Consider the following 10,000-nt stretch of genomic DNA (forward strand, 5'->3'; position numbering starts at 1 on the left):
CCTGTGTCTCTGACATGTATTGTGTGCAAAGTCATGGAGAAGATTATCAGGAGGAGAGTGGTCGAACACCTGGAAAGGAACAAGATTATAAATGAAAACCATCATGGGTTCATGGAAGGCAAATCTTGTATCACAAACCTCCTGGAGTTTTATAAGGTAACAGAAGTAAGACACGAGAGAGAGGGGTGGGTAGATTGCGTTTCCCTAGACTGCAGGAAGGCCTTTGACACAGTTCCCCACAAGAGATTAGTGCAGAAGCTGGAGGATCAGGCGCATGTAAAAGGGAGGGCACTGCAATGGATAAGGGAATACCTGACGGGGAGGCAGCAACGAGTCATGGTACGTGAAGAGGTATCACAGTGGGCGCCTGTTACGAGCGGGGTCCCACAGGGGTCAGTTCTAGGACCAGTGCTATTTTTGATATATGTGAAAGACATGATGGAAGGAATAGACTCTAAAGTGTCCCTGTTCGCAGATGACGTGAAGTTGATGAGAAGAATTAAATCGGACGAGGATCAGGCAGGACTGCAAAGAGACCTGGACAGGCTGGACATGTGGTCCAGTAACTGGCTTCTCGAATTCAATCCAGCCAAATGCAAAGTCATGAAGATTGGGGAGGGGCAAAGAAGACCGCAGACAGAGTATAGGCTAGGAGGACAAAGACCACAGACCTCACTCAGGGAGAAACACATTGGGGTGACCATAACACCGATCACATCACCGGAGGCACACATCAACCAAATAACTGCTGCAGCATACGGGCGCCTGGCAAACCTGAGAATAGCGTTCCGATACCTTAATAAGGAATCGTTCAAGACACTGTACACTGTGTATGTTAGGCCCATACTGGAGTATGCAGCACCAGTCTGGAACCCACACCTGGTCAAGCACGTCAAGAAGTTAGAGAAAGTACAAAGGTTTGCAACAAGGCTAGTCCCAGAGATCAAGGGAATGTCGTACGAGGAAAGGTTAAGGGAAATCGGACTGACGACACTGGAGGACAGAAGGGACAGGGGAGACATGATAACGACATACAAGATACTGCGGGGAATAGACAAGGTGGACAGAGATAGAATGTTCCAGAGAGGGGACACAGGGACAAGGGGTCACAACTGGAAGCTGAAGACTCAGACGAGTCACAGGAACGTTAGGAAGTATTTCTTCAGTCATAGAGTTGTCAGCAAGTGGAATAGCCTAGCAAGTGAAGTAGTGGAGGCAGGAACCATACATAGTTTTAAGAAGAGGTATGACAAAGCTCAGGAAGCAGAGAGAGAGAGGACCCAGTAGCGATCAGTGAAGAGGCGGGGCCAGGAGCTGAGTCTCGACCCCTGCAACCACAATTAGGTGAGTACAATTAGGTGAGTACACATACACAAACAAACAATCCACGAAATATCACATACTAAATCCCTCACATTAGCACATTTACATAGGGAATCCAACTTTACTCTTAGCTAATTAATCATTCTTTTACAGCTGCCTGAGAAGTAAACTTTGTTGGTTGTGAGGAAGTTACCCGTAAGTCATTTCTTAATTGAACCACAAGTTGTTAAGACTTGATCTATGTTGATCATGTTTTAATATCCAGCTTCGAGATTATATGACAGAGAGATGTAGGAGAGATGTGAGATGTAGTGGGGTGGGAATGAAGTGGCTGTGATGTGGGAGTGCAGTGGTTGTGGTGTGGCTTTGCGGGAGTGCAGTGGTGGTTGTGTGGTGGTGAGGGAGTGCAGTGGTGGTGGTGTGGTGGTGAGGGAGTGCAGTGGTGGTGGTGTGGTGGTGTTGTAGTGGTGGTGTGGTGGTGCAGTGGTAGTGTTGTGGAGTGCAGTGGAGGTGGTGTGGGAGTACAGTGGTGGTTGTGTGGGAGTGCTGTAATGGTGTGGGAGTGCAGTGGTGGTGGTGTGGGAGTGCAGTGATGGTGGTGTGGTAGTGCAGTGGTGGTGGTGTGGGAGTACAGTGGTGGTGGTGTGGGAGTACAGTGGTGGTGGTGTGGGAGTACAGTGGAGGTGGTGTGACAGTACAGTGGTGGTGGTATGGGAGTACAGTGGTGGTGGTGTGGGAGTGCAGTGATGGTGGTGTGGTAGTGCAGTGGTGGTGGTGTGGGAGTGCTGTAATGGTGTGGGAGTGCAGTGGTGGTGGTGTGGGAGTGCAGTGGTGGTGGTGTGGTAGTGCAGTGGTGGTGGTGTGGGAGTACAGTGGTGGTGGTGTGGGAGTACAGTGGTGGTGGTGTGACAGTACAGTGGTGGTGGTATGGGAGTACAGTGGTGGTGGTGTGGGAGTGCAGTGATGGTGGTGTGGGAGTACAGTGGTGGTGGTGTGGGAGTGCTGTAATGGTGTGGGAGTGCAGTGGTGATGGTGTGGGAGTGCAGTGATGGTGGTGTTGTAGTGCAGTGGGGGTGGTGTGGGAGTACAGTGGTTCTGGTGTGGGAGTACAGTGGTGGTGGTGTGGCATTACAGTGGTGGTGGTATGGGAGTGCAGTGGTGGTGGTGTGGGAGTGCAGTGATGGTGGTGTGGGAGTACAGTGGTGGTGGTGTGGGAGTGCAGTGGCGGTGGTGAGGTAGTGCAGTGGTGGTGGTGTGGGAGTGCAGTGGTGGTGGTGTGGGAGTGCAGTGGTGGTGGTGTGGGAGTGCAGTGGTGGTGGTGTGGGAGTACAGTGTTGACGGTGTGGGAGTGCAGTGGTGGTGGTGGTGTGGGAGTACAGTGGTGGTGGTGTGGGAGTACAGTGGTGGTGGCGTGCGAGTGCAGTGTTGACAGTGTGGGAGTACAGTGGTGGTGGTGTGGGAGTACAGTGGTGGTGGTGTGGGAGTACAGTGGTTGTGGTGTGGGAGTGCTGTAATGGTGTGGGAGTACAGTGGTGGTGGAGTGGGAGTACAGTGGTGGTGGTGTGGGAGTACAGTGGTGGTGGTGTGGGAGTACAGTGGGGGTGGTGTGAGAGTACAGTGGTGGTGGTGTGGGAGTACAGTGGTGGCGGTGTGGGAGTACAGTGGTGGTGGTGTGGTAGTATAGTGGTGGTGGTGTGGGAATAGAGTGCTGGTGGTGTGGGAGTACAGTGGTGGTGGTGTGGGAGTACAGTGGTGGTGGTGTGGGAGTACAGTAGTGGTGGTGTGGGAGTACAGTGGTGGTGGTGTGGGAGTACAGTGGTGGTGGTGTGGGAGTGCAGTGGCGGTGGTGAGGTAGTGCAGTGGTGGTGGTGTGGGAGTGCAGTGGTGGTGGTGTGGGAGTGCAGTGGTGGTGGTGTGGGAGTGCAGTGGTGGTGGTGTGGGAGTACAGTGTTGACGGTGTGGGAGTGCAGTGGTGGTGGTGGTGTGGGAGTACAGTGGTGGTGATGTGGGATCACAGTGGTGGTGGCGTGCGAGTGCAGTGTTGACGGTGTGGGAGTACAGTGGTGGTGGTGTGGGAGTACAGTGGTGGTGGTGTGGGAGTACAGTGGTGGTGGTGTGGGAGTACAGTGGTGGTGGTGTGGGAGTGCTGTAATGGTGTGGGAGTACAGTGGTGGTGGAGTGGGAGTACAGTGGTGGTGGTGTGGGAGTACAGTGGTGGTGGTGTGGGAGTACAGTGGGGGTGGTGTGAGAGTACAGTGGTGGTGGTGTGGGAGTACAGTGGTGGCGGTGTGGGAGTACAGTGGTGGTGGTGTGGTAGTATAGTGGTGGTGGTGTGGGAATAGAGTGCTGGTGGTGTGGGAGTACAGTGGTGGTGGTGTGGGAGTACAGTGGTGGTGGTGTGGGAGTACAGTAGTGGTGGTGTGGGAGTACAGTGGTGGTGGTGTGGGAGTACAGTGGTGGTGGTGTGGGAGTGCAGTGGCGGTGGTGAGGTAGTGCAGTGGTGGTGGTGTGGGAGTGCAGTGGTGGTGGTGTGGGAGTGCAGTGGTGGTGGTGTGGGAGTGCAGTGGTGGTGGTGTGGGAGTACAGTGTTGACGGTGTGGGAGTGCAGTGGTGGTGGTGGTGTGGGAGTACAGTGGTGGTGATGTGGGAGTACAGTGGTGGTGGCGTGCGAGTGCAGTGTTGACGGTGTGGGAGTACAGTGGTGGTGGTGTGGGAGTACAGTGGTGGTGGTGTGGGAGTACAGTGGTGGTGGTGTGGGAGTGCTGTAATGGTGTGGGAGTACAGTGGTGGTGGAGTGGGAGTACAGTGGTGGTGGTGTGGGAGTACAGTGGTGGTGGTGTGGGAGTACAGTGGGGGTGGTGTGAGAGTACAGTGGTGGTGGTGTGGGAGTACAGTGGTGGCGGTGTGGGAGTACAGTGGTGGTGGTGTGGTAGTATAGTGGTGGTGGTGTGGGAATAGAGTGGTGGTGGTGTGGGAGTACAGTGGTGGTGGTGTGGGAGTACAGTGGTGGTGGTGTGGGAGTACAGTAGTGGTGGTGTGGGAGTACAGTGGTGGTGGTGTGGGAGTACAGTGGTGGTGGTGTGGGAGCACAGTGGTGGTGGTGTGGGAGTACAGTGGTGGTGGTGGTGTGGGAGTACAGTGGTGGTGGTGGTATGGGAGTACAGTGGTGGTGGTGGTGTGGGAGTACAGTGGTGGTGGTGTGGGAGTGCAGTGGTGGTGGTGTGGGAGTACAGTGGTGGTGGTGTGGGAGTACAGTGGTGGTGGTGTGGGAGTGCAGTGGTGGTGATGTGGGAGTGCAGTGGTGGTGGTGAGGGAGTACAGTGGTGGTTGTGTGGGAGTACAGTGGTGGTGGTGTGGGAGTACAGTGGTGGTGGTGTGGGAGTACAGTGGTGGTGGTGTGGGAGTACAGTGGTGGTAGTGTGGGAGTACAGTGGTGGTAGTGTGGGAGTACAGTGGCGGTTGTGTTTGAGTACAGTGGTGGTAGTGTGGGAGTACAGTGGTGGTGGTGTGGGAGTACAGTGGAGGTGGTGTGGGAGTACAGTGGTGGTGGTGTTGGAGTACAGTGGTGGTAGTGTGGGAGTACAGTGGTGGTGGTGTTGGAGTACAGTGGTGGTAGTGTGGGAGTACAGTGGTGGTGGTGTGGGAGTACAGTGGTGGTGGTGTTGGAGTACAGTGGTGGTGGTGTGGGAGTACAGTGGTGGTGGTGTGGGAGTACAGTGGTGGTGGTGTGGGAGTACAGTGGTGGTGGTGTGGGAGTACAGTGGTGGTGGTGTGGGAGTACAGTGGTGGTGGTGTGGGAGTACAGTGGTGGTAGTGTGGGAGTACAGTGGTGGTGGTGTGGGAGTACAGTGGTGGTGGTGTGGGAGTACAGTGGTGGTGGTGTTGGAGTACAGTGGTGGTAGTGTGGGAGTACAGTGGTGGTGGTGTGGGAGTACAGTGGTGGTAGTGTGGGAGTACAGTGGTGGTGGTGTGGGAGTACAGTGGTGGTAGTGTGGGAGTACAGTGGTGGTGGTGTGGGAGTACAGTGGTAGTGGTGTGGGAGTACAGTGGTGGTGGTGTGGGAGTACAGTGGTAGTGGTGTTGGAGTACAGTGGTTGTAGTGTGGGAGTACAGTGGTGGTGGTGTGGGAGTACAGTGGTGGTGGTGTGGGAGTACAGTGGTGGTGGTGTTGGAGTACAGTGGTGGTGGTGTGGGAGTACAGTGGTGGTAGTGTGGGAGTACAGTGGTGGTGGTGTTGGAGTACAGTGGTGGTAGTGTGGGAGTACAGTGGTGGTGGTGTTGGAGTACAGTGGTGGTAGTGTGGGAGTACAGTGGTGGTGGTGTTGGAGTACAGTGGTGGTAGTGTGGGAGTACAGTGGTGGTGGTGTGGGAGTACAGTGGTGGTGGTGTGGGAGTACAGTGGTGGTGGTGTTGGAGTACAGTGGTGGTAGTGTGGGAGTACAGTGGTGGTAGTGTGGGAGTACAGTGGTGGTGGTGTTGGAGTACAGTGGTGGTGGTGTGGGAGTACAGTGGTGGTGGTGTTGGAGTACAGTGGTGGTAGTGTGGGAGTACAGTGGTGGTAGTGTGGGAGTACAGTAGTGGTGGTGTTGGAGTACAGTGGTGGTAGTGTGGGAGTACAGTGGTGGTGGTGTGGGAGTACAGTGGTGGTAGTGTGGGAGTACAGTGGTGGTGGTGTGGGAGTACAGTGGTGGTGGTGTGGGAGTACAGTGGTGGTGGTGTGGGAGTACAGTGGTGGTGGTGTGGGAGTACAGTGGTGGTGGTGGTGTGGGAGTACAGTGGTGGTGGTGTGGGAGTACAGTGGTGGTGGTGGTGTGGGAGTACAGTGGTGGTAGTGTGGGAGTACAGTGGTGGTGGTGTGGGAGTACAGTGGTGGTGGTGTGGGAGTACAGTGGTGGTAGTGTGGGAGTACAGTGGTGGTAGTGTGGGAGTACAGTGGTGGTGGTGTTGGAGTACAGTGGTGGTAGTGTGGGAGTACAGTGGTGGTGGTGTTGGAGTACAGTGGTGGTGGTGTTGGAGTACAGTGGTGATAGTGTGGGAGTACAGTGGTGGTAGTGTGGGAGTACAGTGGTGGTAGTGTGGGAGTACAGTGGTGGTTGTGTGGGAGTACAGTGGTGGTGGTGTGGGAGTACAGTGGTGGTGGTGTGGGAGTACAGTGGTGGTGGTGTGGGAGTACAGTGGTGGTGGTGTGGGAGTACAGTGGTGGTGGTGTGGGAGTACAGTGGTGGTGGTGTGGGAGTACAGTGGTGGTGGTGTGGGAGTACAGTGGTGGTGGTGTGGGAGTACAGTGGTGGTGGTGTGGGAGTACAGTGGTGGTGGTGTGGGAGTACAGTGGTGGTGGTGTGGGAGTACAGTGGTGGTGGTGTGGGAGTACAGTGGTGGTGGTGTGGGAGTACAGTGGTGGTGGTGTGGGAGTACAGTGGTGGTGGTGTGGGAGTACAGTGGTGGTGGTGTGGGAGTACAGTGGTGGTGGTGTGGGAGTACAGTGGTGGTGGTGTGGGAGTACAGTGGTGGTGGTGTGGTAGTACAGTGGTGGTGGTGTGGGAGTACAGTGGTGGTGGTGTGGGAGTACAGTGGTGGTGGTGTGGGAGTGCAGTGGTGGTGGTGTGGGAGTACAGTGGTGGTGGTGTGGGAGTACAGTGGTGGTAGTGTGGGAGTACAGTGGTGGTGGTGTTGGAGTACAGTGGTGGTAGTGTGGGAGTACAGTGGTGGTGGTGTTGGAGTACAGTGGTGGTGGTGTTGGAGTACAGTGGTGGTAGTGTGGGAGTACAGTGGTGGTAGTGTGGGAGTACAGTGGTGGTAGTGTGGGAGTACAGTGGTGGTTGTGTGGGAGTACAGTGGTGGTGGTGTGGGAGTACAGTGGTGGTGGTGTGGGAGTACAGTGGTGGTGGTGTGGGAGTACAGTGGTGGTTGTGTGGGAGTACAGTGGTGGTGGTGTGGGAGTACAGTGGTGGTGGTGTGGGAGTGCAGTGGTGGTGGTGTGGGAGTACAGTGGTGATGGTGTGGGAGTACAGTGGTGGTGGTGTGGGAGTACAGTGGTGGTGGTGTGGGAGTACAGTGGTGGTGGTGTGGGAGTACAGTGGTGGTGGTGTGGGAGTACAGTGGTGGTGGTGTGGGAGTACAGTGGTGGTGGTGTGGGAGTACAGTGGTGGTGGTGTGGGAGTACAGTGGTGGTGGTGTAATAAAGGACCACAACACTAGTATCATCACATCAGTATTACATTATAACATACCACCATTATATAATTGGGTAATATTACATTATATTTCTACTAATATACTTATAATGTTAAATTACATTGCTCATAATATTTTAGCAAATCAACATTGTACTCTCTCTCTCTCTCTCCCAACCTACCTATAGGGTCGAGGCTGGAGAAAACAGCGATAGGCAGCGTTGTGAAAAGAGCCAGCCCCCAGACCAGGCCTATGATGACCTTGGCCTGCAGACGAGACATGCGAGGTCTCAGAGGGTAGATGATGGCCCGGTACCGGTCCAAGCTGATGGCCACCAAGGTGTAGGCAGACACGAAGATCGACACTGCCTTCAGGAGACCAGAGAAATGGCTGGGTAAGCGATGGTGCAAAATAATAACAGACGTACAATGAGACACATTGATGAAAAGAGAAAATTTCAATCGGCAAACAACAGTTTCAGTTGAAAAAAGGCATTTCCCATTAAAAAGGGCATTTTCAGTTGAAAACCAGGCATTTTCAGTTAGAAAGGGGCAGTATCATTTGAAAAAGGGAGTTTCAGTTGAAAAGGTAGTTGCAATCGGCAAAAGGCAGTTTTAGTTGAAAAAAAGGCAGTTGCAGTTGAGAAAAAACACAATGTCAAGAGGAAAAGGGAGTTTCAGTTGCGAAAATGGCAATTGCAGTTAAGAAATATTAAGTAAATGCCAGGAAAAAAAAATGGTTTCAATAGGCAAATTGGGCATCAATTCAATCAAGGGCACATAGAGTCATCAAGGTTGCCTGTATGATCCATGTATGCCTGTATAGGGATTAAAGTATACTCTCAGTGTATATTCAGTCAGAGACATTCACCTCTCGGCGTATATGTCCTTCCAGTTTGGAGTAGTTAATTGACCCTAGTTAATTGGCCCTAGTTAATTGACCCTAGTAAACTGTCTCTAAAGCCTATCAACTAAACGAGAGTCATTTGGGCTGCATGTCACCTGTCTCCCTATCAGTCAAGAATACTTTAATCCAAAAAAAATGGCGAATTAGAAATGTATATATGTTTCATCATATATATATATACATATATACATATATACATGTATATATGCACTACTGAACTCAGTGAGGATACATCAAGAGAAATATGTTCATCCTAATATGGTTGGCTGGTTAATTGGGCTTAAAACCAATCAACACACGACGGTGATTAAGAGTGAAAGTCACTTGGATTCGGAAAGTCGGAGTTACTGTTCGGAATTCCTAAATTTTTTTTCGAAAAATAGCATTTCATGTTCGAAATACCTGAGTTTATGTTCGTGAAACAGCAGTTTATGATCGGAAAGTAGCAGTTTATGTTCGTGAAACAACAGCTCATGTTCAGAAAGTAGCAGCTTATGTTCGTGAAACAAGAGTTTATGTTCAGAAAGCGGCAGTTTACATGAATTTACGTTTGGAAGGCAGTAGTTTAGGTTTAAAAACAGTTTAGTTTCGGAAAAAAATACAAATAGACAACACATACATGGAAAAACTTCACATTATGAAACAAAATAAGAATATAATTCAAGCTTAGAGTGAAAAAATATATAGGCAATTTAAATTCACATTGTAGCCCTGTAAAATTGTAAAGTAGATCTGTGCACTGCAGTTAGGCTTTAGAGTAAAGCAAAAAATACACTCAACAGCAAATGCAAATATCTTCTTGACATTTTTAGTTATTAAAAAATTACATTGAAAAAAAATCAATGAAAGAAAAATCAGCTACCATACTACATAGCTGAAATAATCCTGGTTGTTCTGAGAGAGAAATAAATTGGTTTATCAGGTGGAGGGCCACGCTGCATTTTTTTCGATAAATTTTGGATATGTGATGTTTTGGTAAGTGGCTGAATCTTATGCCAGGCACTCGATTATTAAATGCCTGTTAAATGATCATTATCGTGAAAATTATGAGAGAGTATCAGGCAGGAGACATTTACTATATACAATTACGAACAGTTTTAGTCTTGTGGCCCTCACACCTGGTTGTATCAGCATGCAAGTATATGTACAATATATGCAAAACAATTTTTGCAAGCAAGAGACACAGTGAGAACTGTGGGCGACCAGACTTGAAACGTCACCTCTGTATATGTATATATATATATATATATATATATATATATATATATATATATATATATATATATATATATATATATATATATATATATATATTTGGATACAGAAACTTATGTTTTGTATCTTATCCTTTTCACAACATTTGTCTGAGTCCCAGGTTTCTCTTTACTGTTAGGTGAACGTTATCGTTATTATATTCATGGTGGAGTGGTAATTCCGCAAGTGTCATACCATCTGGGGAATTTGAGACAAGCAATTTACGTCCATGGACAGTGAAGTTACTGCAAGTCTTTGCGATTAAGAGACTTCTACTGGCACCAAGGACCATCTCTTGAAGACTATTAGGTAAACAAGTGAAGCCGAGGTAAGGACACTCATC

At 50.6% G+C, this 10,000-nt stretch overlaps 1 protein-coding gene across 5 annotated transcripts in view; it reads right to left on the minus strand.

The window, feature by feature from the left end:
• LOC128701931 (RYamide receptor) overlaps window positions 1-10,000 on the minus strand; it is a 158,381-nt gene that overhangs the window by 49,330 nt on the left and 99,051 nt on the right. For all 5 annotated transcript variants that reach the window (XM_070101452.1, XM_070101451.1, XM_053795897.2 and 2 more), the window contains one exon: window positions 7,679-7,865. In XM_070101452.1, the coding sequence (XP_069957553.1) occupies window positions 7,679-7,865 (187 nt within the window). The remainder of the gene's footprint in view (window positions 1-7,678; window positions 7,866-10,000) is intronic.

The sequence above is a fragment of the Cherax quadricarinatus genome, chromosome 77 (genome assembly GCF_038502225.1).
Source record: "Cherax quadricarinatus isolate ZL_2023a chromosome 77, ASM3850222v1, whole genome shotgun sequence".
In the NCBI taxonomy this organism is placed as follows: domain Eukaryota; kingdom Metazoa; phylum Arthropoda; class Malacostraca; order Decapoda; family Parastacidae; genus Cherax; species Cherax quadricarinatus.